The 27599-nt window shown below is 51.2% G+C and overlaps 1 protein-coding gene across 6 annotated transcripts; it reads right to left on the bottom strand.

Moving 5' to 3' along the window:
• Positions 1 to 250: 250 nt before the first annotated feature.
• FAM118A (family with sequence similarity 118 member A) lies at positions 251 to 26300 on the bottom strand. Of its 6 annotated transcripts, none has more exons than XR_003680173.2 (10): positions 26092 to 26300; positions 15976 to 16102; positions 14931 to 15186; positions 12160 to 12381; positions 10244 to 10372; positions 8750 to 9035; positions 7054 to 7086; positions 5107 to 5190; positions 3996 to 4201; positions 251 to 1445 (listed from the first exon to the last, which is right to left on the bottom strand). XR_003680173.2 is itself a non-coding variant. In XM_055085341.1 (9 exons), the coding sequence occupies exons 2-9, from the start codon at positions 16020 to 16022 to the stop codon at positions 1426 to 1428; spliced, it is 1077 nt and encodes a 358-aa protein (XP_054941316.1). In that variant the 5' UTR covers positions 16023 to 16102; positions 26092 to 26298; the 3' UTR covers positions 251 to 1425. The 6 variants fall into 6 exon arrangements, 2 of the variants coding, with proteins under 2 accessions (XP_054941316.1, XP_054941317.1); XR_008617602.1 differs by having other exon boundaries at positions 14931 to 15183; positions 26092 to 26299; XR_008617601.1 differs by lacking the exon at positions 26092 to 26300 and adding an exon at positions 24928 to 25438.
• Between the last annotated feature and the right edge of the window lie 1299 nt (positions 26301 to 27599).

The raw sequence follows: 27599 nt of genomic DNA, 5'->3' as shown, positions 1-27599 counted from the left end.
AAAGCCAACTTGGGCTTCCCTGGTGGCACAGTGGTTGAGAGTCCGCCTGCCGATGCAGGGGACACGGGTTCGCGCCCCGGTCCGGGAGGATCCCACATGCCGCGGAGCGGCTGGGCCCGTGGGCCGTGGCCGCTGAGCCTGCGCGTCCGGAGCCTGTGCTCCGCAACGGGAGAGGCCACAACAGTGAGAGGCCCGCGTACCGCAAAAAAAAATAAAGTTGAGCAAACGGAATTGAAGATAAAATTTTATTTCTGACAAGAATAACATAAAAGGTTTGTTTTCCATGCTTCAAAAAGAAAGGAAAAAAAAAAGGTCTTAAGCAACTCTCTGGTTTTTCTCTCATTCCCTACACATCCCAACTTCATGCTTCACTTTGCCTAAACCCGTGGGGAGCTACAAGACAGGCAGGCTTGACACAGAAACCAAGCAGGGACAGTGCCAGGGCCACAGAGCAACTCCCTGGGCACGGGCACGCAGCTCAGCACGCCATCTGCCCTGCACGAACCCTGACAACGTCTAACGTGTTACAGACCCTTGACAAGTTTTGCCTACTTCACTCTGTGCAAATCCTTTAATGTGGGCTGTGGGGAGAGGATTTTAAGAGAGAAGAACAGAAAGGTTGGACCTTAGCCCATAGAATAAAGGCTTGGAAAGCTTGGAATTTAACGAAAAGTTTAGAACTTGGTCTTGTGCTCCACTTGTAATTTCTCAGTTATCCATCACGTGACATACTTGGACACTGACCTGTGCTTTTGAAAAGGCCCTCTGGCTCCTGGAGACTTCACTTCTCAGTAACAGTTAGACCTGCCATTCTTTAGAGACCAAGTACTAACTGAAATTACACAACTCCAAAGAAGCCTACAGGTCAAGTCATTCTTAAAACATACCGCTCTCACTGGCAGACTCTGCCTCCAGTTTCCATTCCTTCTTTACTATTTAACAATGTAACAAACACACTTCTAATTTTTTTTTTCTACACTAACGGATGTTTCCACAAAAATTATAAAATTTAAGTGTCTAGTGTCTTATTTTCTCTTTGGCAACTACTGTTGCTTGGACAGTCTTTACTTTCCCCCTTTTATTAGAGAAAAAAAAAACACCTGACAGAGGGCATATCAAATGGGAGTCGGGAATACCAGGTATGTCCCCCGCCCACTGATTTGGTCCCTGAGGTAGTTGTGTATCAGTCCTCACAAAGGACACCTGCCGTGTGTATGCGTCACCTCCCAAGCAGTTCAGCACAACACGGAACTCCCTCACCCAGCCTCTGAGGGCCACACACCCACAGGGCTCTTTTGGGGTATTTGACGGTTCAGGATCAAGAGGTCCTGTGCGGAGTTCTCTAACATTCCTCATCGTTTGGGATGGCACTGTGGTTACAGAAGGCTGGTTTTCAAGTTGCGGTTTTTATTGGTTTTAAAGATTTCAAGACCCTCCAGCATCATCTGTTTAAACAAAAAGAAAGGAATACCAAAACATTAAAGTTGATCTTAAAGTATCTGCAATGGGATTTTTATTTCAAAAACTGATGATGGTTTTTCTTATGGGCTAAAGACTTTGAAAACACCTCCATAATGGAAATAGTGGCCACTGTCTAAAAATGGCTTTCTGAGTTATAAATACCACCACGGGACAAATAGATTTGCAAAAAAGCTCTATGGAAATCTCGACCCGTGAATGTGAGTGCTTTTCCCCTCTCAGTGGACTGAAGAGGGAAGGGTTGTCAACAGTGAGGGGCGATTTCAACACACACAGGGCGGGAGCCTGTTGACTTGTAGAGAAGAGTGAAGGTTCAGGGTATGTGCACGACGGGACTGCCTGCAGGTGGGAGCCTGCCGTGCTGCTCTGAGCCCTCCGGCCTGCAGGTGTGGCCAGCAGCACTGAGAAGATGAACCTTGGTCTCACCCACATGCAGAGCAGGACAAAGCCTTCTGTAAGCAAGACCAGAGGGCGCTCTCTACATAGACAGACCTGCTTGCAGAGGAGGCTGCCGGTGTGGGTGCTGGCATCCAGGGGATCCCCGCGGAGCCCACGGACTGGCTTGCCCACTGCTCTGGAGCGAAGTCCACCAGGCAGTCCGCTCTGCTGCCCTGTACACACACCACCAATCCAGAGGGCGGCCTGGGGCAGAAAAGCCATGCGTATGCAGCAGCGGCGGCGGCAAACCCACACCCACACGGCCCACTGCGGAACAGTCACCGACTGCGGAACAGTCGCCGGGGCCCACCTTCTTAAATGCCGGCAGGCAGCTGAGGAGCCCCAGACATGGGGGAAACGCAGCAGGAAGACTAGAGGAAGAGAATCTCTTGTCCTGGAGGGAACTAACTACTGTCCCTAACTACTGGATTCACAATCCAAATATTTGCTAAAAGACTTCAAAGACTTTTATCCAAAATACTATCAAAATGGAATTCTCCCTCTAAAGATATGTGCACTGAAGTTGCACAAAATGTAAGGGGGGGGTGGGCGCAGTGTCAGCCGTGGTTGGAACTCAGCGGGCCCCTCAAGAGGCTCACCAACACACACGCACCGCCGCCACCGCCAGCCAGCAGGAGCCAGCACCTCACCTGTCTCCTCCTCCCACCGGGCCCAGCTCACTCTGCAGGCGGCCACGGAGAAAACTGCCGTGTTTGCTTATTTGTTTAACGTTTATTATGAATGTTTGTATCCGTAACAAACTACTTCAACAGTACCCGTTCCTTGTGGTGTTGAAGGAAAATGCAGTATCGCGGTACTGCTCACACACATGCACTGAGGACCTAATTTAAATGTTAGGTAAGTAACTGGTTGTATGTTCAATGCTTCAGAGCTCTCCAAAATTCTTGGTGGATTATTATATTGGTGTTTAAGAGTGTTTTACTGAGCTTTTCTTATCTAATAAAAAATAAACTCTGTTATCCGAAAATCCTCTATTCTAATGTTTTCAGGAATAGAGTAGTCAGATAACCAGGGAAGCCTCTGGTATCTCTAGAGATCTGAAAAGATACCATAGTCCTAAAACAACAGATGCTACGAGGAAAACTAAATCAGGAAAAAACAAGAGCTCTCAGAAATGAACGATAACACCCAAAATAAAAATTTAACACCCAAAATTAAAAAGAAAAGGGTGGAACATATTTTGAGACTCTTCCAGAAAGTTTTTGAAGAAAATTAAGACATTAGAGAAAACACAGTAGAAATCAGTCCAGGAGGTCCCAACTAATATGACTGAAGGAAGAGGGAACAGAAGAGACAGATTATTCCAGAACTGGAGGGAAGAAAAAAACTGAGCAAGGTATATAAAAACCTTGCGCACCTATACACGTTCTCATGAAGTTTCTAAACATCAAGGAAAAAGATCCTAAAAGCTTCCAGAAAAGAAAGAACAGGTCACCTACAAATCACAGAGATCTGGGTTGCCGCAGACCCTCTTCAACAGGAAACCTGGCCGCTTAGGACAGCGGAGTTCCAAGGGGGAATCATGAATGAAGAATCCCACGCTCCAACCCACAGTGATGAGCCCTGGTCCTCGGGGGGCGGGGGGCGCTCCCGGAGGAGGCTCTGGCAGGAGTGGGTGCGGTCGGCAGAAGGCAGACCTGGGCGGTAACCCAGGACAGCGAGGAAGGGGGCTCCAGGCTGACACGTGTGCGGCAGTCCAGAACGAGCAGGTGGTCGGGATGGCTCGGCAAATGAGGGGCGGTACGACGGAGAGAAGACGTACACTTGAAAACGCTGTGAAATGTGGTTTTTTTGGACAATAAGGAGAAAAGAATCTAGAAGCTCCCCCGCAGAATAAAAGCAACACAAACGCCCCCAATACGCAACAACCAAAAATGGGAGCATGATTAATGGAACGTTAAGGGAAGAAACACTGGACCTTGATACTAAGAACGCGTCGTGCAGCTGGCACAGCAGTCATGGCACTGGACCCATGAACACAACGCACAGCTGGCTACCCAGGAAAAATACCTCCTGTGTTTTTAAGCAACTATTGTTTTCCAACTTTTAGAACCGACCTATAGACAAACTGGAGGGCTTCTTTCCCCTCAGTCCGTGACCACGATGAGCAACACTGACGATGGAAAAACTGGTGGGCTTCGGGAAGTGAGACGAGGAAGGGAGGCGAGAAGGGTAGGGGCCATTACAGCTGCATCTTCATATCGAGAAGTCAGAAAACCTAAGTGCACTATTTAAAGAATGAGAAAGTACAGACTATGGAAACCTGGAAGAAGGAGAGGGAGGGAATGGTAAGAGTGAGCTAGACCCCCTTTCCTAGGGGTGACAGAGATTGTCTATTTAAATGAACAGTTCAACTAAATATTTAAATAGTTTAAATAAATCTCATTCAGTGATAGAGGTAACAAAAAACACATGATTTAAAGTGGTCTTCTCTGGAAACTAAGGTGACATAAATCAGGATAGTGGTCACCCTCGGGGGGTGAGGAAGTGACTAAAAAGTGATGGGGCGTGGGGCGGGCGGGGGCAGGCTCCTGACACCGTTTCGTTTCTTGAACTGGAGGTAACCAGTGAGTTTTCGCAATTGTGTATTCACTTTGTGAAAACTCACTGGGCTGCTTACAATTTGTGTACTTGGCGAGTTTTTCTTCAATAACATGCTAACTTAAATAAACAGAAATTGTTAAAGTAGGAACCTCTGGGCAGTTGGAATGATCTATGTATCATTCCTTCCACCAAGAGGCTGGGGCATTAAAGCAAAGCACTATGACTGAAAACACCTCCAAATAAGGCCAATCTTCAAAAAAGAAAAGACATTACAGGGCTTCCCTGGTGGCGCGGTGGTTAAGAATCCACCTGCCAACACAGGGGACACGGGTTCGAGCCCTGGTCCGGGAAGATCCCACATGCCGCGGAGCAGCTAAGCCCACGCACCACAACTACGAAGCCTGCACTCTAGAGCCCGCGAGCCACAACTACTGAGCCCACGTGCCGCGACTACTGAAGCCCGTGCGCCTAGAGCCCATGCTCTTCAACAAGAGAAGCCACCACAATGAGAAGCCCGCGCTCGCCGCAATTAGAGAAAGCCCATGCGCAGCAACGAAGACCCAACGCAGCCAAAAATAAATAAATAAATTAAAAAAAAAAAAAAGAAAACCAAAGACATTATACCAGTATCTGATTGTCTGAGTTTCTTTGAAACTTCAATTCCATTTTCTTCTAACTTCCTCTTTGCACAGTCCTGGCATGCATTACCTGAAAGATGAAAACTTTTATTAAAAAACTTATCTAAGAACGGCTATCATCAAAAAGAACATAAACAACAAATGTTGGCAAGGATGTGGAGAAAAGGGAACCCTTGTACACTGTTGGTAGGAATCTTAACTGGTGCAGCCACTGTGGAAAACAGTATGGAGGTTTCTCAAAGAACTAAAAATAGAATTACCATACGATCCAGCAATCCCACTCCTGGGTATATAGCCGAAAAAAACAAAAACTCTAATTGGAAAAGATACATGCACCCCAGTGTTCATAGCAGCATGATTTCAATTGCCAAGATACGGAAAAAAGTGCAAGTGTCCACCAACAGATGACTGGATAAGGAAGATGTGGAATACATCTTGGAATACAATGGAATACTACTCGGCCGTAAAAAAGGAACAAAATGTTGCCATTTGCAACAACATGGATGGACTTGAAGAGCATTACACTAAGTGAAATAAGTCAGACAAAGACATGGTATTCCGTCCGCATGGTATCAGTTACATGCGGAATCTAAAAAATATAACAAACTAGTAACAAAAAAGCAGACTCACAGATACAGAGAACAAACCAGTGGTTACCAGTGGGGAGAGGGAAGGGGGGGGAGGGGCAATACAGGAGTAGAGGATTGAGGGGTAAAAACTATGAGGTGTAAAATAAGCTACAACACAGAGAAAATAGCCAGTATTTTATAATAACTAAAAATGGAGTATAACCTTTAAAAACTGTGAATTACTATATCGTACACCTGTAACATATAACATCGTACAGCGACTATACTTCAATTTAAAAAATTGTTTTAATTTTAAAAACACTTATGTGATTTTACTGAGGCACTGACCAACTAATCCCTACCATATGCTACAGATGTCTATCAAGTTAATGCTTTTTTCAAAAGAAACGGATGACTCTGGGAGTCAGAGAACGCAGCTAAAATAAATGTGTCCTTTCCCACGGAGATAAGGGAGAAGTGGAAAGCTGAGTGCGCCTGTTTCACAATTCCTTAACTGAAGCCCGTGCAGCACTACCAAGTTTCTATCTGTGGCTCTGCTGAGAGGGGCAGGGAAACCGGGGCTGCCAGGCCCCCGGCTCCACTGACCAGAGCCCCTTCTAACTCAACTGACTAACTAACCAGTGTGGGGAAACCTGGCACTAAGTTCACCCCAGGGTGGACGCCGGGAGCCTCTGAGCGCGGTCGTACCTGGTCAACTCATAAATGGGCAGAGTCGAGCCCTGCAAGATGAGTATGGACATTTCAACCACACAGTAGATAGAAAATTTTACACCAATGCTTAGAACCTTTGCAATTAAAATCTCTGAAGGGGATGGGTCAAATTATACACTACCATGTGTAAAACAGAGCTAGCGGGAACCTGCGGTACAGCACAGGGAGCTCAGCTCCGTGCTCTGTGACGACCTAGGTCGGGGGGCGGCGGGGAGGGAGGTCCAGGAGGGAGGGGGTTATGTGTATACATGGAGCTGATTCACTTCATTGTACAGCAGAAACTCACACAACACTGCAAAGCAATTACATCCAATAAAAAAAAAAAAAATTAACTACATCTTAGACCCAACGGTATGATACAAATAGACTCTTGTTCTAATTCCCCCGGACTCTTGGTTCCAGGACAGGAAGTTACTCCTGGCACCGGTGGGCGGCCCACGTCGGCCAGCGCTGCTTCCCAGCTCAAGGGACCGCCACGCAGGTGCTGCCAGCTATCGTCTCTGGCTGTCTTGACGCAACACGGGCTAAGTATTCAATGCGAGAAACCCATCTATGATTTTATAAGTAAGAGCAGGAAAACACTGGAACACGGAGGCAAAAGAGAGGCTGGCAAAAACCAAGATGTGCTTTACCGAACAACGTGGTGCTGTCCACCCGATCGGCATCTGGGGAAGAAAGGAGAACAGTCAGCGGATGCGACCCCACAGCGCGTCCTCCTCAGGCGGCGGTGGGGGCGGAGGCGGGGTCTGCTCTGCGCGCGGGGGCAGCCGGGCGCCTCCCGCCCCTCCTCTCCACCGCCAGGCCCGACGTGAGGACTGAGCCCCGACGGGCGAAGCCCCCGAGCCAGCCGGCCGGGCACGGGGAGCTGCCACCACGACTGCTGTTGCCGCTGACCCACCACCCCCTCCCGACAGGAGAAGCCCCTCAAGAACACGCGCACGGAGGGACGCGGTCACACATACAAGCCCAAACGGCCTTCGGCCCCCAGCAGCCTGTCAAATCCACTCAGCTGCCAGGGTCTGGAAGAGGGGGCCTGGGTGGGGACAGGAGGCCCCCGCCACCGGCGGCACGCGCGGGAGCCCCGGGTGAGGTCCCGTGGGCGCAGGAGCGGCGGGGCCGGGGAGCTGCCCCTCCAGAGCCAGCGCGCAGGCCCGTGCAGGGACACCCTGAAGGCATGTTCCACTCTGCTGTCGGTCCAGGACCCCCGCCCCAGCTTCAGAATACCTGGGCACTAACTCTCTGAGCCTGTCTCATCAGCTCTAAAATCATCTGCTTAGTAGCAGTGGATCCTGTGACCAAAAGTGAAATGAGGTCAAGAATGGAAAATTCACAGCAGTGTGTAACACAGCAAGTGTCGGCTCCCTGCTCTTTCCCTTAGTAAAAAAAGTAGACTGCCACCCTAATGACACTTTTATTAATGTAAATGCAACTTAAGTCAGTCCATCTTGCTAATTATTAGCAATATGGCAAAGGACTAGTGGGAAGAAGCTAGACTGCTGGGTTATCTGTGCGTTTGGTTCCCGTGATCTTCGCATTATCTCTAGTCCTCAAGTTCATGGCCGGTCACATGCAGGCAGCTTTGTGGTTAACCCAGTTCCACCGCGTGGGTGACTACGTCTGGGTTTCCTATTACCGTGACACGACAGCCAATACAGACCTCTTGAAGTCTGCCGTCATCCATGTTTTATGACACCAAACTCAAAGCCATGAACTGCCCTTATGGCAAGATGACCAGTTTAAGAAGAGCTCACTTCTCTTGGTCATTCCTGGCAAACGATCAATTCCCCAAAGAAGGGCCAAGGAGAATTACTTAAAAGGTGTGTTGCACTCAGCAGGACAGGGAAAAGATGTTGTTTAAAAAAGAAGAGTCTTCATGAAATCATTTTGTGCTGCTGTGTTTTAACTTTTAAAATATAGTGACAGGATAAAGGTATGAGGTATCTGCATTTTTCAGGTTGTCATTATCACAGCTGATGAAGCTGGCTGGGCAGTTTTCTTTCTCGGTTAAGGTACTCTGAAGCATGGCGTGTCATCTGTAACGAACAGATGCGTACAACTATATATATGCACAGCTTTGACGATAACGTTCTATTTATACGCTATTACTATCATACCAATAACCCTAATCTTTCTATTTTTAAAGTACACAGACATTAAAAAATAATAATAACTAGAAGACTGGTGAACCTAATGGTATGTAAAATTACCTCTCAATTTTATTTTATGGTATGTAATTTATATCTACAAAAAAGGGGGGAAAAAAAAAAAAAACAGAAGACTCTTATCAGGTTTGTATATTGAAAAGTGAAAAAAAAAAAAATCCCATACCTGGACTTCGCTGTTTGCAGATCTGAGTGGCAAGGTCTTGCACGTACCCCGGAAAATAGTCAAAACAGTCTCCGTAGGACACGACTTTGATGCCATGCAGAAGCATGTCTGCCTGATGCTTAAAGAAATGGTCTTCGTTCTCCTTGAGCACAACCATGTAGTGCTCCAAATCCACCTTGTTCGGCACCGAATAAAGGAAGAGGGCCTGGAATATCTGATCACGAAGGGTCTCTCCGCAGCCCACAAACAGGAAAGATTTGGTGCGGTACAAGTTCTGAAGAACGTCCTGTGAAAGAACCAACGAGGAGATCGAGATGCTCATCTGAAAGCGAGTGAGATCTTATGATGTAAAGCTAGATATGTGCGATTCGAAATCGTTGCTCCCTAACTGGCCTTTCCCAAGAGCCACAGAGGAGCAAAGTCAGAAAAGCAGCAAAAGGAAGGGAGCCCCTTCCTCTCCAAGGCAGGGCAAGAGGCCCAGGCCCCCAATCCACGTCCCCATATCCGTGCAGACGCGCTACCTCCCGCCCCCGCTGCCACCCACCATCTCGTCAGTGTAGCTGCTCAATTCGAATCTTCTACAATTACGTACAAATTTAAACGATTAAAACATAAAATAAGGGCATGAAATTTTCTTTCAGCTCCGAGCGGTGCGTATGTAACGCCCTGGACTGGACCTCCGTCTCAGTGAATCACGGATGGGAACTCTGCGGAGAGGGGCCTGGCCTCGGACGAGTAGGGTTTTGGGGAGTGCGGGCAGGAGGGCTGAGGAGGGACCGGTGACAACGGCCCAAGGGGGTGGGCGCAGAGGGAAACAAAGGTTATTAATGGGGTCGCCCAGGCACGCAGCGGAGGATCGCCAGTTCAGACACCCAGACACCTGAGAGAGAGGTTCGGCCTCGGCAAGGTTGCTTCTTCCCACGCGGCACTGGTGCAACCGAGGGGCGTCACCCCGGTGCCCAGGGCGTGGGGCGAGGGAGGGAGGGCCTGGCGCCGAGCTCAACAGCGAATCAGTGAAGACCCGTGGTTTCTCAAGTGCCACAATAAGTGAGTTTATAAAAAGCTAGCAGGCAGTTCCTCCACACTTCATTTTGCCCAGGATATCAAAAAAGCCTCACAGCGAATGAAATTTCAAAACTAGGTTTTGAAAGCTAGAAGAGATTGCTAAATAGAGAAGGGGAAGGAGATGCCTGAATGAACAGAGAAAAAAGATGAGTAGAGAGGAGTGGCCAGAGAAGAGAGCTGCAGACCGTGCAGGGGCCAGTGAGTCACGCTGCGGAAACGGAACTGTACCCCTGAGCAAGAGGGCCACGGAAGGCTCATTCAGGCGCCAGACCCTGTGCAGGGCCCTGGAGGCAGAGCTGAGAGCAGCGGTGTGACCCCAGGGGCAGGAGGCCTGGAGGCCAGGAACCCACTCGGACCGCCGCCACTGCTGGCTAGCGGCCGCCACGCAGCCCCAGGGCTACAACCAGTGCCTAGTGAGGATGGCCATACCATGACTTCTGGGTCTTGAGTAACGTCTTTATATCCCGACGGGTCCAGCACCATCCCGCAGGGATCTGTGTATAAGCCGTGAATGTGAAGAACTCCGTATTTGATGTGTCCTCTAGCCCACTGAAGGACCTAGCAGAGAGCAAGCCAGACAGAGTTCTAAGAACACTGGTATTTAAAACAGGCGTAAGAGGAAAATATCCACAGTGATTCATGGCCTCTCAAACCTACCTGGGAAACAGTAAGGGAGAGGCTTCCATTTATAATCATATCTTTAAACCTAAGAGAAACTCAGGCGTTAAATGCTAGTTATTCCTGTCCTGCCGTATCGGAAAGAACTTCTTCAGAGACCAAGACTGTTACGTAGAAAACACCTTTAACATCTCAGGTTACAGCGCACTGTCGAGGCTGGTGACTTCAGGGCGATGACGAAGGCTTCCGCTTCTACGTCACACGTTTCATTTTAACTACTGCTAGGTATACATCGTTTGCGCGCCCAGAAGAGTGCACAGATACAGAAAACATCACGTGTCAGGTAGCTCTAAATTGGCTTCATTTCAAGATACAGAAGAAGCACATCACGTGTATTCCTTTTATCTCCACGCCGGGGGCTTCCACGTCAGCGGGCCGGACTGACAACCCCAGACAAACGGACTAACCCCCACCCCCCGCCCCCCACGAGCAGGCGGAGGAGCCAGCACTTCTGTTCCCTGCCACGTGCAGCTTATTTCCAGAGGCCCTCGGTGCAGCAGGAAGCAGCCCCGCAGACGGGGCCACGCTGCTCCGACACGGGAGCAGGTGTCCTGCCACGTGTCACGGGGGTGGGCGGGGGGGCCGCTCGAGGCGTCGGCTGGGGCCCCGTCACGATTCCTCGGCCAAGCGCCGGGAGACAGGCCGCCTAAGGGCAGCTCCCACACTTCCCCGGGTCCCGAGTAAGACAGCATCGCAACGGGCCTCGGTGTCCCTGCGTGTGGAGCGGGGCTGGGACCCCCTGCCCACCAGCAGTGAGGCAGGATCAGGCAGCAGCCGTAGCCGGCAGGGATCGTACAAATCCACAGGCGCACGGCGCACAAGAAATACAATCGATGCAATGAAACTGTGGTCAACCTTAGCGGTAAAAGAAATCAAAGCGGAAAACGCGCACCTTTCCGACGGGAGAAATGTGTTTTGCTAGGTTTTTTAGTAACGCCTCATGCTGGCAAGACATGGGAGACGGAGTCCTCCTCACACAGCTGCGGGAGTGCAGACTGGAAATCTTTCTGGAGAACACGTGGGTGATTGACATCGTTTGTCTTTAAAATGGCCATCCCCTTTGACCCTAACAGTTCTCCAGGAACTTATCAAAAGTGTAGGAATTTTCACTGTAGCGTTATTTATAGTTGTGAAAATATGCTCACAGTGATAACTATAATCTAGTCTCACAATGAAATTACATTTAAAACCATGCTTTTAAAGGCAGCCTGAGGACAGGAAAATGCTCACAGTATAATATTAAGGGAAAAAAATCAGCACAAAAACTTGGCGTGTACTGCAATCCCAGTTTGTTAATTAATAAGTAAATCAGCCAATTAACCAAAATTCACAGCAATAGGACTGTAGGGGATCTTGCTTTCCCGAACTCCAGCCTTTATCACCCACATCTCCTACAATGACAGAGCCCTCGCGGGTGTGCAGGACAGAAGCAAACCGGAAGCCAGGGCAGGTAGACGAGGGGTCCCGAGGAGCTGGCGGCAGCGCCCTGTCCCAGGCCCTTCGAGTCTCGTTCCAGCGGGGAGAGGAGCCTCCGCGAGCAGACGGCACCTGTCCTACGACGGGCCCTCTGCTGGGAGGTGGCAGCTCGTGCCACACCACAGCAGCAGCGCCAACAGGCCTGCGCCTCTGCCTCTACTCCCGCCCCCGCCCCGGCGCCCGGCGCGCACCTTGGTCTTGTCCTTCAAATCCAGAGACTCCATGGGCTTGCTGTGCCGCTGCCCGAAGATCTCCAGCAGGTTGTCGTAGTTGGTGGTCAGCACCATGGTGCCCCTCTCCATCAGGCTGAGGATGGACTGCAGCACCAGCGGGCTCTGGATGTGCTCTTCCAGGTTGTCGAAAACCTCCAGCAGGCAGTCCTGGAAGAAGTTGGGCTTGGTGTCGCCCGTGCGCTGTGGAGAGGTGGACCCGGAGTTACAAAACCGCCGTCTCTCGGCCACCACCGAGCACCTAGGCGGGCGACAGTACTCTAGGCGCCAGGGATGCAGCGGTTTTTTAAAAAAGAGAGAAAACGGCTGACCTTGTAGAGTTTCCTGAAACCCTGGGGGAGGGAGGCAGGTAACGTGCAAACACGTCAGCAGTGATCAACGCTGCGGGGAAGCCCGCAGAGAAGGGGGCTCGCTGCCGCGGCCTCTGATAAAGGACTTCGAGCGCGGAGGGAGAGAGGCAGCTCTGGAGAGGGCGGTCCACGCGGGGGAGGAGCCAGCGCCAGACACCCAGGTCAGAGCACAGGTGGGGCTGAGGGCCCTCGTCTCCAGAGAGGAGTGAGGGCACGTGTCACAGGTGAGGCCAGACAGCTGACCTGGGACCAGATCACGTGGGGCCCCGAAGACCACAGTGAAGACCGGGGCTCCCTCCCCCTCCGCGAGAGCCACAGAGGCACTGGTCTCCCTGGCACCGCACACTCCGGACCAGGGAGGATGCGAGGGTGGCGCCCGCTCGCCGCCGAGTCTCTCCAGCCGCGCTTCTGTCGCAGCTCACGCTGGGCTCACACCCACACAGCTGATCCTTCCTGTATCACAGCCCCTAAATTCCTCCATCACCCTCCTCCAGCGATCTTGTCCCACCTCCGCCATCCACACCCCCAACCTTATCGTGACCAGCAGCGGGGCCCTCTCCAGAGCCCCTGGCCGGCCTCTCCCTCCACCTGCCCAGCTCTTAGCACGCCGGCTCCCAGGGGACTTCACCCCACCGGGACCACGGCACTGACCCACTGTCTCTCCCTCCCCCGCCAGCCTAACTTCTCCCATTACGCAGCCTAGATCCCGTAATGTAACACGACAGTTACTCCTGAAATTCGCTTTCAACTTCCCCGCCCTTCCCTGGCTTTGCTGGAATCCTTGGGCAAAACCCCAACCCTGAGAAAACCAACTCTCCACTTAGTCTGCACCTGTTCCCAACCTGAGGCAAACACAACCATTCTGACTGCCTCACCTGAACTCTTTTTTTTTAATGGAAGTTCTCAAAAACACACAAAAGTAAAGAGGAGAATAAGATAAAGCTCAAAATATGCATCTCCTTGACTAAACAAGCATCGACCTAGCTGGCCTCTCTTCCAACGAATGGCCTCACCCGCGGGGTCCTTCTCTGGTCCGTCGGCTCTGCGCCTCCCTCCCCTGCCAGGGCTCAGCAGCCTCCTTTAGAAAGGGCCCGAGAGCAAACTGGTTTAGGCTCTGCGGTCACAGTCTCTGCTGCCGGTACTCGGCTCTGCCCTGAAGCACGGAAGCAGCAGCCCTAGACATTGTGTAAAGGAACGCAGAACTTTATTTACAAAAACAAGCAGCAGCCAAACCCTGCCCTATGACGCTATGATGCTAGTTCCCCTTATTGATACAACACCCGTACCTGGCGTCCTGGCGTCGTCACCCCGCTAAAACCACTTCCCAGACTCTGGTAAAGCCACATATGGCCACATGTGCAACTCCGGCCAATGCCATGACAACGAAGTGACTTGCATGTCAGCCCCCGTAAGGGAGGACGCACGGCCCCTCTGTCCCCTTCCCACTAGCTGGCAGGCACACGCCGTTTACGGCAGGAGTCGGGGCAGCTAACCTTGAGCGTGAGGTGCGGGCTGCACGGTGAAGACGGCGGAGCCACGAACGGGGCCCGGCTTCCCCACACCGTCTAGCCCGTGCTCCCCTGGGGCTGCCTACCCAGATGTTTATGTGAGAGATGGAACGCAATCACAGTCAAGCCACGTACTTCGGGGTTTCTTTCCGCAGCAGCCGCAGCTCTGCGTACTAGTTTTCAGGCCTTCTTCTCGGTTAACCCTCAACATCTCCCCACCCCAACTCTCAGATGACGGCTAGCCTTCTTCAACAAAGCTAAGGGGAAGGAAGCTGCCTCGGGCCTCGGCCACACCGTCTAGCTCCCTGCGAGCGTCCTGTACGATGACGACCTGGCCGTGACCCGTGTGAGCTCAGCCCTTTCTGCACCCGCCCCGCTGGCTCCAGGCCATCACTCAGTGAGTGTCCCCTGTATCACCAACCGCTCTTCCTCTGCTAGATCCTTTCCACCTGCAGACAAAGAAGCTCCATCTTCTCCCATCTTACAATGTTTGGGAAGCCCCGGTCGTGTGACGGGACGCGGCTGGCCTGCTTGGACCCAAAGCAGGCCTGGCTGCTCCGTCCCTTCGCTAAACGAGGGTGAGATCACCAGGCTGGTCCCCAGAGCAGCACGGCGACCTCCCTGAGACAAGCCCCCTATCCAGGCTCTGTTTCACAAGGACTGTTTTAGGAGCCCACACTGTGCTCGGCACCCCCTCTGCTTAAAGGGACGATAATCTGATGAACTGAAAGGTCTCTGGCTTGTCAGCCCAACTCGGCGAGAAACAGACACGATGCAGGCTTGGAGAAATCTAAACGCTAGACTCGTTCACCAACCTGGCCCAGAGCCAAGGTGTCCGCAGTGAGACCTGACGCGCTTGCGTGAAAAGACTTACAGGGGACATCTTCCGGATCAGGTCATGGGCGACGACCAGCAGGTCCCCGTCCTTGGTCACCTTCCTGCGGAACTCGGCCACATCCCCGGGGTGCAGCACCTCGAGCTGCTCCGCGGCCTCGAGGACGGCCTCGATGCAGCTCCTCCACGAGCCCAGGGCGGGGATCCCTGGGGCCACGGCGGCACTGACTCCCGTCCCGATGACCAGGAGCAGTTCCTGGGGCTGTTTCCGGATGAGGCTCTTTAAAAACTTTCTACTTAAAAACAAGGGAGGGAAAGAATGAAAGCCAACGTGGAAGTACTGCAACCACGAAGAAAACAATGCAGTCTGGGAACATCCGTGAGGCGTCAGGTCAAACACAGCCCGTGCTGGACACAGACACACACGCATCGTCCCCCCAGTTATACTAACCGCAAGACGGAGCCTGTGTATTTTTCTTTTTGTGTGTTAATCTCACATGTTCTGCCCTCACTCCTAAGGGACTTGGGACAGTACCGTCTTATTCATCTCGCGTCCCCCAGCGTGCTGAGCACACGTTTAAGGGATATGTATTTGTGAACAAGAAATCTCAGCAATTTAAATTCCTTTAAAACTGCCAAGAGCTTTGTAAATACCAACTATGGTGATAAAATGGTCCCTGATTACAGGGACGGAAAAGAAAATTCCTGGCAAGATGCCGGTCCTCTGCAACCCACTCCCCGGCAAGCGCCTCCTTCTCCTGCATCACTTTACAGAAGTGTAACCCGCCCGCTCCCAGTCAGAGGCTTCTCTCCTGTGAAACGTGGCACCCCCAGCCTTAGACGTGACCCTCTGGTCACCTGCTGCTCGGTATGGAGGCCAGGCGACAGTCACCTCCTTGGGCAGAAAGAGAGCTGCCTCTGCGAACGTTCCTTACTTTGGAGCAAAGGGTAGTTACCTGGCCCCGGAGACGCCCTCCCCAGCCGGTGTTCTCACTTCGCTCACCCTCCCAAGTACCAAATCACATATAAGGAGACTTGTGATGGAAGCTATACACCTGTTTGCGGGCGCAGTTGACTTCATTTACCTTGATTTTTGTTCACTTCTGTTTGTTGTCTTTTCCACGGAATCCATCTGTGAATCCTAAAGAGATTCAGAAGCAGTCGGTCAGAAGCGACTTCTACTTCCCAGATGAAGGTTCTTTTATTAGTACCCTGGAAGAGAGAGGAGGTGGAATTAAAATCAAAGGTCTTGGAGCGTCCTTTAAATTAGAATAACTGAAAAGCATCGTATACAAAAACAGACATCCAAAATGGTTCCTAAGCCCCCATTCCTAATTCTGTGACTTAACAGGCCAGGCAAAGTCTCAGACCCAGATTCTGCGAAGCTCGACACTGGAGGGAAAATGAAGGGAAACCAGCGTGAGGGAGCGCAGGTGGTGCAGCGGTTCAGCGCTGGGTGTTTTCACTGCCCCGTCCTGACTCTGCTCCAGAACCGCTTCCAGGTGACACGAACACAAACGACTTATCACGGAAGGAAGACAACGCAATGGCACGACAAAGTAAGCCACACACGGGTTTCCAGGACTATCCGAGCTCTCGAGGGTACCGAGCAGTGCACTGAGATGGACCACGACATGCCCAGCAAGTCCTCCCGAGGAGACGCCAGGCCTCCCCTTGGCCGTACTGAAATCCAGTCCAAAGGAATAATCGAAGTAAAAAGTCAATTCTTAGCTTACATAAAAGACGACTCTCGAATCAGCTAGGTCTCTATTGCCAAACTGTCTCCATGTTCTATCATTTTTCCAGAATCATATTCTCCCCCCCAATTCTCTACCTAACGTTTACTGCAAAGAAGGAAATATACAGAAAAATAAAGGTTAAAAAGCCCATAATCCTACTACCTACAAGCAATGACTGTTAGCATTTGTAGAGTTCCCTCTAGACTTTTTCCTGTAAAATTTTTCCATCATTTGAGACCACAGGTCATATCCTACTTTTTTCATGCATTTTAATAAAAGCGTTTCTCTTATGTTACTCAAAACTATTCCTAAATATAAGTGTAACAGCAACATACATGAAGTTCTATCTTACTGATATGCTATCACTTACTTTACCTCCCTCCCCAACGTAGGGCATTACTATAACACTCTGACAACCATCTCTGTGCACGAAGTTTTCATCTATTTTGAAATTACTTATTTAGGAAAGATTTCTGACAAGCAGAATTGCTCAGTTAAAGAATATGAACTCTGTAAAATATCTCAGCACATTACCGCCAAACTGCTTTCCAGAAAAGTGGTCAGCAGAATACATAAGTGCCTGCTTTGCAGAGCCTAGCCAGCACTAATTGAAAACCACCTTTTCACATGTATAATCTCTCTTTTTTCCCCCTAAATTAGAATTAGGTCACCAAAAATAATTTTCCAGGGGAAGGAAACAAGGCTTAATCACTCTATGAGCATCTTTAGATTTTAAAGCTAAACAGGATCGTAAGAATATCCCCTGGAAATGCATACAGAGCTCTGTGTAGGTGCCTGTGCACGTTCCCCCCCACCCCCCGCTCATGGGAAAGGGTTCAGAGCACCCTTCAAACTCCCAAAGGTGTCTGTGGCCTTTGCCCGAACGCTGAGAGACCGGTCTGAGGCGAGGAAAGTGCTGCTCCGACGCCTGTCACCTGCCCAGGGCTGGCGCTCGGCCCTAACTCCTTCCCGCTGTGGAGTTACTAGCTGAGTCATCAAAGGTCAGGTTGTTTCATTTTTGTTTTTATCTACTAGATATTTTCTAAAGAAAGGAATAAATATTGAGGTCTTCCACTATATTATATAATCCCGAGGATAAGCAACCTTGGGCCCCGGCCTGGAGAGTTCAATGACTGACCTAGCTATTCACCGATCCTCAGTTTTAAGAGCTATGAAATAGGAAATCGTGCTAACTGACCGAGTTCTGAAAGCGTGAGAACCTCTCATAGGAAAGACGCTCTGGATTCGAGCTCGGGAGTCGCAGAGCTGGGGCGGCCGCAGACCCCCTTTCCCAACACCCTCCACCGCAGGGCGGAGCTCAGAGTCCTTCCGGTTCAGTTCTACGTGAAAGGTTAATACGAGATGCTTACCGGCTGACTGATCCACTTGCCCCCCAATCCTGCTCCCCCACAGATAACCTACATCACTTGAAAATAGTCACTCCTTCCCACCTGGAAAGGAGTCTTTTACCTCATCCTGCCCTACAAAACATTTTAGAATATTTGTTAAACAGTCACTGGTCAACCAATGACTTAAGAAATCACATGCCCCAAACTGTCACCATTGTGAAGAACTTTAAAAATCTCTCTCTAGTTCTTGCAATTATTGCTCAGCTGCTTTCGGTGCTCCATGTATGTATGAAGATAGATACAGATGGAAAACCTAAACGTTGCATCTACACGTCTGCAAAAAGGCATGAACGAGTTGAACTCTTGCGGGCTGGACTGAACTCCAAAATCAAGTGGTTTCAAAGTTTTCCAAAACAACAAGTTAGCACCGCAAGTACTGAGCGCTTACATACCAGGTGACAGCTGGCACTGCCGGGTGCTCGTCTGCTGCCTTAAGCGCTCAAAACTCATTCTCCTCCTGAGCCTGATGAAGGCCCGGCGCCAGCTCTGCAGCGCCTCCAGCAGAACCGCACACGCTCCAGACTCAACAGGCAGGTGAGCCTCTAGACCTTAATACCGACGGGTGTCTTCGAGGATCAAAGCAGCCAACACAGAAGGTACCCAATTACATTAAATCTCAACACAATAACTATGTAATGATGAACTGCAGAGCTGCCCATATTTAGACATTTACGGTTCACTATAACACTGCATGTTGAAAGACATTACCTCATTTCCTGTTCTTTCAGCAGCCTAATTATCCGAGCCAAATCTCACGATGACTTAGAAAGTACACCAACTCTCTCCTTGTTTTGAAACCAAGGGCCAAGCAGGAGATCTCCCTCCAAAGCACTCAGCGCCCGATCCTAGAAGTGTCTGTAGGTGGGCAAGCCTCTGGGGTTCTGCTCCCGTCCCCGACGCCGTTCCTCCAAGCCAGTCAGGTTCCAGACAACAGGAACAAAAGCCTTCAGAGACCTTTCAGACACTGCACCTTTTGGCTTCCCTGGTGATCGTGTCGTCACCAGTTTGCAGGCCCAAAGCCAAGTCATCATGGCAACCCATTTTTTTTTTTTTTCAAGGACCTATCAGCATTTTCTGAAAGCAAAATCAGGCCCCAACACAGATTTGTATAAGCAGTTCCTGTCCTTTTTATGTAAAGCCATGAATAAAAGTCTGAATAGGATATTTTCTGCTCAAAATCTGAGATCATGAGTATTTTATGAACTTCAGAGTAGCCAGGGACTGCCCTATCCTTTGAATCCCTAGCGTCCAGCACTAAATAAATGTTCACCAAACTGAGTCTAATGCAAAACAGAATAAACTACAAACACCAAACCTGTTATTTATAGCTGGCAAAACAAAGTCCCGCTCCCCAACTCCCTAACTCCACTGCGCCAGATTGTCAGTGACCTCCCCGCCCCCAATCCATCATGCCTCCTGGTCCCCTGGCCCTTGTGTAAGTCATTCCCCGCTCTCACTGACTCTGGGCTTGGTCACATGACTTCTTTGGCCAATGGGATGTCAGCAAACAAGCACGCAAGCGTTTGATAAGCACGTTGACACTGGAGCCTGCCCCCTCGGAACTCAGCCTCCTAAAGCCCAGTCTAGCCTCCTGGACGGCCACCAATGGAGAGCACACCAGCTGACAACCCAGCACCATCCACTCGACAAGCATGCGAGGCTACGAGGGACCGTTCAACGCCAGGCAAGCAGCCAGATGACCACAACTGCATGAGCGACCCCAGCTAGGCCAGCCGGAGTCCTGCTGAACCAGGCCCAGGTGCTGATCTACAGAGGTGGCCGTTCTTTGAAGTGCTCATGACCGTTCTACACAGCCAGAAAGAGCAGAGGGGTGGGAAAAAAGACAAAAGTATCAAGACCAAAAAAAAAAAAAAAAAAAAAAATGCACAGATCAATGAGTGAAAAGGGTCCATAAAGTTTTGAGGGGGAGGGAGAAAATATTTGTCAATAATAGTATTTTAGGGACTTCCCTGGTGGTCCAGTGGGTGAGACTCCACACTCCCAATGCAGGGGGCCCGGGTTCGATCCCTGGCTGTGGAACTAGATCCCACGTGCATTTGCAACTAAGAGTTCGCATGCCACAACGAAGATCCCACATGCCAAAACTAAGACCCAGTGCAGCCAAATAAATAAATAAATTTTTTTTTTAAAAAGAATAGTATTTTATTACAAGTAGCATAATAAAAAACTTAAAACGAATCACTTTCTATTATAAATTACACCTTCACTTAAGTACAAACCCTGAATTAGAAGTTTCCAGTCTGTGGGATCCTCAAAAATATTCTTAAGAAAACTTCTTAACTTCTTCCTATAAATAAATTATCACATGGGTTTTGAGTGGTATAAAAGAGCATGGAGATGAGAGCTCCCAAGTTGTACAGCCCCTGATTACAATGAAGGAAGAGGGGCCTACAGTAGACATACGCTCACAATATATTCCTCTCACACAGGGACATCGCAAATATTCATGAAAATTTCCAAATGCTCGCTTTTAACTCACTTGTACCCAATCCACAGTGATGGAATAAGATGCCCCCAGATGGGCTTCCCTGGTGGCGCAGTGGTTGAGAGTCCGCCTGCCGATGCAGGGGACGCGGGTTCGTGCCCCGGTCCGGGAAGATCCCACATGCCGCGGAGCGGCTGGGCCCGTGAGCCATGGCCGCTGAGCCTGCGCGTCCGGGGCCTGTGCTCCGCAACGGGGAGAGGCCACAGCAGTGAGAGGCCCGCGTACCACCACAAAAAAAAAAAAAAAAAAGATACCCCCAGAATTTGTGGAAAAAGTCAGGTCACTGTGACTACAAATGACTTGATTAATGTGACGGCCAGGCAACACAGCTAGCTCTGGTATTACCACTCTGCTACTGTTACAAAAGTAACCCACACTAAGAAATGATTTATAAATCTGCTACTCACAGGAGACAGGAGACCTGAAATATTAATACTAGTCTTAAATGTAATCCCTGTAGCCAGTGTGGTTCCTAAGGACTGGAATGTCCTTAAATGAGGCCAAACCGATTGCCCTGTGAGTACACCCAGGCAGGCCTGGGAGGCCTCCGGCCGCGCAGATCGCAGAGGAGTGCCTGGAGCTATAGCTTACGGACACTGACACACCTCGTCCTTAACATCATCCTCCTTGCCCTTTACTCTAACTTGAGTCCCTCAAACTGCCTTTTTCATGGTAATCTGGTTCCCCGTGTTGACTTGGGAGGGGGGCCACAGAAGCAGAAATCATTCGGCAACAAGAGGAAGTTTTCAAGTCCATTTGACAGACTTCTAGCCACTAATGAATCATCTGGGATCTGGTTGGTAGACATATTTCTGGCGAGTCTGGTTAGCATAAGTAGGTTCACCTGAGCTGAAAATGAGGTGCAAATGGACCTTGAAAAATTAAGCTTCCAGAACTGCAAAGGAGAGGCTTGCCCTGAAACCACAACACCTGGGGCTCTGGTGGAGAAAACACAGGGTCTGGAGACAGGAGACACCACCATATCCCCAGCCCCGAGCCGGCTCTGAACCTCAGTTTCCAAATCTGTCAAATGGGAATGCCATCATCCACATCACTGGTTGCTGTGAAGATTCTGAGTGAGTCAAATATCTGAAAGGCACTTAACCTTAAGATGTTTATCTATTACTATAAACAACCTCAGCAGCCAGCTGCTCTCCCTCAGCAACAGGAAGCTTTCAGTTCAAGACTACTTCTCCACAATGACATATTCATTTAACCTGGATTCTGGTAAAACTTAACCCAGTCATTACTAGTAAGAGATCTTCAGGATGAACTGTTTTCTTCAAGTTACAAGGAAATACAAAACCTTAATTTGAAAACATGCTACTTAACGAATCACTTTTTATTCAGTCAAAATAGACTGCAGGGGGAAAAAGTCCTAATTTTGTAATGATCAAAATGTGCTCATTTGCTTCTTGAAACCAGTGCCTCCAAACAGAGTTGCTTGGGCACAGCAGCTCAAACCAAGAAAACAACAAAACCCGCCACTAATAAAAAATTTAAAGGCCACAGTTTAGTTCAAAAAGCAACATTAATTACTGACACTTTCTACACCCCTATTGGATTCAAGGGCAAACATTAAGCACTTTACATGCATTCTCACGTAAAGCTCTCAACAACCCTGTGACGCAGCTCTTATTATTACCTCTCACCTGGCCAACGCTGACATTAAACCCTTTTAAGGGGCCAACCGCCACGCTAAATGGAGTCTTGCACGTTTTCTCCAAACATCAGTGCAGCTCAGGAGGGCACGCAAACATACCTGACATTTTACTAGGAACACTGCCAGCATCTCAAGTGGTCACCGGTTAGTAGTTTGTCCATCCGATGTGACATGCTGCACAACTCAAATAGACACGTTACTTAACAATAAGCCAATAATGGCTTATTAAAATGTACCGATGCAGAGGCCAAATGCTGAAGCACCAGCATTTATCCATCCCAAGAGGAATAAGAGATGTTCTAGAAAGTAAACCTCCAGTGAAATCTAAAATTATAGAATTTTAGAGCTGGAGGGATCTTAAAGGTCCTGCGACATCAAATACCCTAAATGACAGACGTGAACATTGAGACTGAGAGGCAGTGACCTGGTCAAGGTCCCTAGGGAGCCCGGGGACAAGCTATAAACTCATTCCTGGCTTACGTCCCATAATCTTGCCACTATCCCGGGCACCAGCTGGTCCACTGTGACCCCAAAACTTCATGTAAGGTACTCACTTGTACCTCTTTTTATGACCATATCTTTACAAATACCAAGCCACACAGTTTGGCTGATCTGCAGGTTCACCTGCTTCCTTGCTCCATTCACTTGCCAGAAATGCTAAGAGACACAGCCAGCATTAGGAAGATACTAGCGGTAGCAAGAAGAAGCCTCGGGCAAAACAACTGGCTCACAAGAGCTTTCTGTTTGCTCCGGCTGGCAGCTTATCACACAGCAGTCCGTGTTAACTTTAGCAGGGAACAGATAAGGAGGGCTCAGCTGGGAAACAAAGCCACCACTGGAGAGGACTTCATTCTCCTGGGAAAGAGACCTTGAGGCTCTTTGAGGGAGGAAGTAGGATCCAGCAGAAAGAGTCCAGGCTTGGAAGTTAAACAACCGGATCAGCTGTACTACTTAATACGGGGTTGGGTTACTCCGTCTCTCTGAGCTGTATTTCCTTCATCTGTAAAACACGAATAATATCTTACATCTCAGCGTTGCTGCAAACACGAAAAGGGGTAACACTTAAAACAGCAGAGCCCACAACAGTGCGATCCCCGCTACATCATATGCACGCGATGGGTATCCTTCCTGGATTTAATCAATTGAAATTAAATAAAATTTAAAATTCAGTTCCTCGCTCACACTGGTCACGTGTCGAGTGAACTGGACAGCACAGATCCAGAACATTTTCATCATCACAGAAAGTTCTATCGTACAGCGTCATCGTACCGGGTGAGCCTCCCTGCCCCTCACCCAAGTCCAGACCTCAACAAACAAAAGTCCTGTGGATTTATTCTCAATCAATCTCTAATCCATACCCTCTGCCATGCCTTGCAGTCCTCACAACCTGTCTGGACTGACAGCCACCCTGCTTCCGTTTCCAGCCCCTCTGGTCCCACACTGTCTCCAATGTGACGTTTCTGACACATCTGAACTCGTCTCTCCTTCAAGGGCTTTCCAGTTCCTTCAGGACCCCCAAGCCCAGCTTCCAAACACTCCAGGATCTGGTTCCACTTGAGACCCGCCTCTCCTCTCCCTGCCCCGTGCCACGTGTGCACCTCCGGGGTGGATGCTGGGCTCACTGACACACAGTCACCCTGATGAAGCCCTAGGTGACCTATGGGCAAAAGACCAAAACCTCCCCTAAAAGGACCGCCTCTCCTCTCCCTGCCCCGTGCCACGTGTGCACCTCCGGGGTGGATGCTGGGCTCACTGACACACAGTGATGAAGCCCTAGGTGACCTATGGGCAAAAGACCAAAACCTCCCCTAAAAGGACTAACAAGTTCCTGGCGTCAGTCCCCAGGCAGAAAACGGTGGGCTGAGACAAGAAAGGGCTGGAAAGGTCTTTTGGGTCTAGACTTTAAGAAGCTATAGCCATGCTTGAGGAAGCCGAGGTCCTCACTGCCACCACCCTGGTCCAGGTCACCTCCGCCTCTCTTGTGGTCTTGCTTCCTCCAAACAATTCTCCCACACCAGACCCAGCAATTGTTCAAAAACACAAAATCCCTCTTCACTCCCCTCCTCGAAGCCCTCGACGGCCCCCCACTCCCTTCAAATACCCAATCCTCCTCCAGGCTTCAGGAGCTCCCCTTGCTTTGGTCCTGACTACCCTGGCCCAGCCCCTTCTTGCCACCCCACGCCTGAAACCCCGCCCTCGGCCAAGCCTCCCAGCTTCCCCCATTCTGGTCTCCTCTTTCCGGAACACGCCCCTCACTCCTCTCCACTGACCAACGCCCACCTTTCTTCAGCTCGGAGCTGGACCATCACTCACTCAGGGGGATGGGAGAAGCAGTAATTCAAGAAAGGGCCAAGGGCATGGCGGGCCTCTGGGAACAAAGCTGGACTCTTCCCATCTAGGATTCCCTCTAATAGCCCCTGAGGACCTCGCTCATTAAGGAGGTAGTACATCTCCAGCCACACCCCCAGGATGAATCTATGCTCCAGCCCACTTCTTGGTTTCCAAAATCTCATGTGCTTTGTGGCACGCCTCTCTACCTTTTCACATACTGTCCCTTTGCCTGGAGTGACCCTGGCAAACTTCTTGATTTCAACCTTCAAGAATCAGCTCACCTATTACCTGTCACTTTTCCTCCCCTCCAAGAAGCCCTCCATAACACCCCTTCCTGAGAATCTGACCCTCACCCCAGCTTAGTTCAAGGCCATATAAAAACTACCTACGTGCTTAACTACCTCCCTCCATCGTGGCCCTGAGAGCAGGGGCTGTGTCATCTCTGGCTCCAGTGCCAATTCCTGGAAACTTAGTCTTTTGGGTCTAGACTTTAAGAAGCTTCGCCGTGCTTGAAGAAGCACAGGTCCTCACTGCCACCACCCTGGGTCGAGGTCACCTCCACCTCTCATGTGGTCTTGCTTCCTCCAAACAATTCTCTCCCACCACAGCCATTTAAAGAAAAAAAAAAAAAAAGTTAGCTCCATGAATGACAAAATTAGGAGACAAGCTCAAAGCGTCCTGATCCGCCCCAAGCCCCTCACCTACTTAGCGGGGCCACCCTGCACCACATCGGATCTGTTTTCTAGGCGCTTCTGTGGAGCCATGAGTCTCACCGCAGAGCATGAAAATTAAACCCCGTCCTGCTCTGGCCTCAATGCAACAGTAAACACGACGCCTCGGCCTGCGCTGAGATCACACCCCCTACCTGGTTACAAAGGGTCATCAGGTGACTCATATACCTCTACTTCTTTTATATTATCAAGAATTCACAAACCCCCAGGAGCACTTTCACGGACACCCCATTGGTCCACGGACCTCAGGTTTGAGAAACCCAGCCTCGAGAGCAGCGAGGAGTGGGAGCCAAACGGCAACTGAACCTCAGGGCGGGTGGTAGAGGGCAGGGCAGACGCCGAGGGTGGGGACGGCGGCCCAGGGAGCCGGGGGAGGGGCTAGGGAGAGATGGCGCGGAAGGCCTCGCGGCCCAGGGGGGTTCGGAGGGGACCCGGGGCTGGGAAAGTCAGGGCCAGTCTCGGGGGTCCCGAGGGAATCTTGGGGGATTTCTGGAACCGAGGATCCTAAGGGGTCCCGAGGCCCTGAAACGGCGGGAGGGCCTCAGGGGGTCTCGGGTTCTAGGGGAAATCCTGAAGGGTTTGGGGGCTCGAGAGTCCTGAAGGTGTAAGGGCCAGAGGTGGCCGGGGACTCCGACAGGGTCTCGGGGGCCGGGGCGGATCCCGAGGGGTCTTGGGGGCTGGGGCTCCCGAGGGCGGGTGAGACGGGGGTCTTGAGAAACGAGCTCTGGGGTCCTGGAGGCGGCCGTGGATCCCGAGAGAGGCCGGGGGTCTTGAGGGGCTCTCCATCCGGCACCCCCGGGCCTCCCCAACCAGCCAACTCACCCGCGGCGCCGCCGAGACGCTGGTCGGAGCTCGCGCTCCCGCCGCCTCCTCCCGCTCAGCGGTCCAAGTCGCCGGGGGCTCCGGGAGGCCGCGCGCCCCTCGCGCTGGGCGGGGCCGGGCAGAAGTCGGTCTGCGGGTGGGGGGACGGCGCGCGCACCCGGAGCCGGAGCCGGAGCCGGAGCCGGAGCCGGAGCGGACGACGCGCAGCCCACAGCCGCGACTCCCACGGAGGCCGGCCGCGGCGTTACGGCAAAACCTTGCCCCGTGCGCCCGCCCTCGCCGCGCGAAGGTTCCGCCCCGAAACCACCGGCTCCCTTGCCGCCGGCCCCGCCCTCCCAGGAGGCCCCGCCCCCATCTCCGGCGCAAGCGCGGTCGAGTGCGCGGAGGGCTGTAGCTGGGCCGAGCCTTCGTCCGCGCTCCGCCTGCAGCTGCTCGCCGCGCGTTCTCAGCTTCTTCATCTGCAAAATGGGCGCGGGCGCACTTTGCAGGGACATAGAGACCATTAAGTGCAATCGGAGGCGCCTCTCTGCAGCCAGGCTCTGCATCACACTCATGCACAGCTTCTATTCTCCAACCCGAGTTGGGTCCAGACCCGAGCCAGTGTCGGGTCTCCAGACACGCCCTGCTTGCCAAAGACCCTGAGGACCTAAAATCGCCAGTCCCCTCCCCCCAGCCCCGCGTTCTTTTCTTTCAGAATTCTTACCACTCTGAAATTACGTATACTTGTTATTTGTCTCTCCCCAGCTCCCCGGGAGAGCCGGGACCTTGTCCGCCGTGTCCATCCCTGGGTACCCAGAAGCTAAAACGGGGCTGGGCACACGATCGGTGCCCGAATGTGAATGAGTGAGTGTCCACCCGTGCTCTTCCCTCATCAAGAAATACTCTCACCCGGAAGCTGAGAATGGGACCAGCTTGGGTTCGGATCCCGTGAGCCCCAGTGACCACACGCCCGTCCGAGTCCCAGGTTCCGCGTCTGTAAAACCTGTGATGCTAGCGCGCGCCTCCTGGGGTGGCTGAGAGGACCAAATGAGATCGCGCATAGATGGGCTAGGCACAGAGGTGCGCAGCTGGTTTAGTGTCCCCTAGTGATCTTGTTATTCTGGTGGCCCCCTCCTCCCATTGTCTGCCCCTGGAAGCCCTTCCCTTCCCTGAAGAAAACCTAACCGGATCAAAAGCCACTTCCTCTTGCCAGCCTTCCCGTCCTTCCTGAGTCCGCCCCCCCTGCCCTGCCCAGCCCAAGCCGGCCAGTTAATGGCTATTTCCTCTCTCCTCAGCACCTCCCCCATCCCCCCACCCCCCCCCCCGCGGGTTTTAAAGTCGGCTAACAAACCCCCCACCCCACCCCCAGCCTACAGGGAGCCTCCCATTCGTGAGGGAAGTTGTGCTTGTAAGTTTCAAAAGCCTGTGAACGTTTGGGGCCCCAGAGCCCCGAACACCGTGGGGGCCAGTGAGTCAGGAGTGAAGGAGGAGTAGAGGTGGGCCTATATGGTGCCAGGCACTTACCTGTG

The sequence above is a fragment of the Physeter macrocephalus genome, chromosome 6, assembly GCF_002837175.3.
Source record: "Physeter macrocephalus isolate SW-GA chromosome 6, ASM283717v5, whole genome shotgun sequence".
NCBI classification, from domain to species: Eukaryota; Metazoa; Chordata; class Mammalia; order Artiodactyla; family Physeteridae; genus Physeter; species Physeter macrocephalus.
This window is presented reverse-complemented; position numbering and strand designations above follow the sequence as displayed.

Excerpts from the sequence above, each read along its gene's own strand:
- FAM118A (XM_055085341.1), bottom strand. The coding sequence starts at position 16,022 with ATGGATTCCGTGGAAAAGACAACAAACAGAAGTGAACAAAAATCAAG. Across the intron at positions 15,187-15,975 it reads AGAAGTGAACAAAAATCAAG|TAGAAAGTTTTTAAAGAGCC; the intron begins GTAAATGAAGTC and ends CTTGTTTTTAAG. Across the intron at positions 12,382-14,930 it reads TGATCCGGAAGATGTCCCCT|CGCACGGGCGACACCAAGCC; the intron begins GTAAGTCTTTTC and ends ACCTCTCCACAG.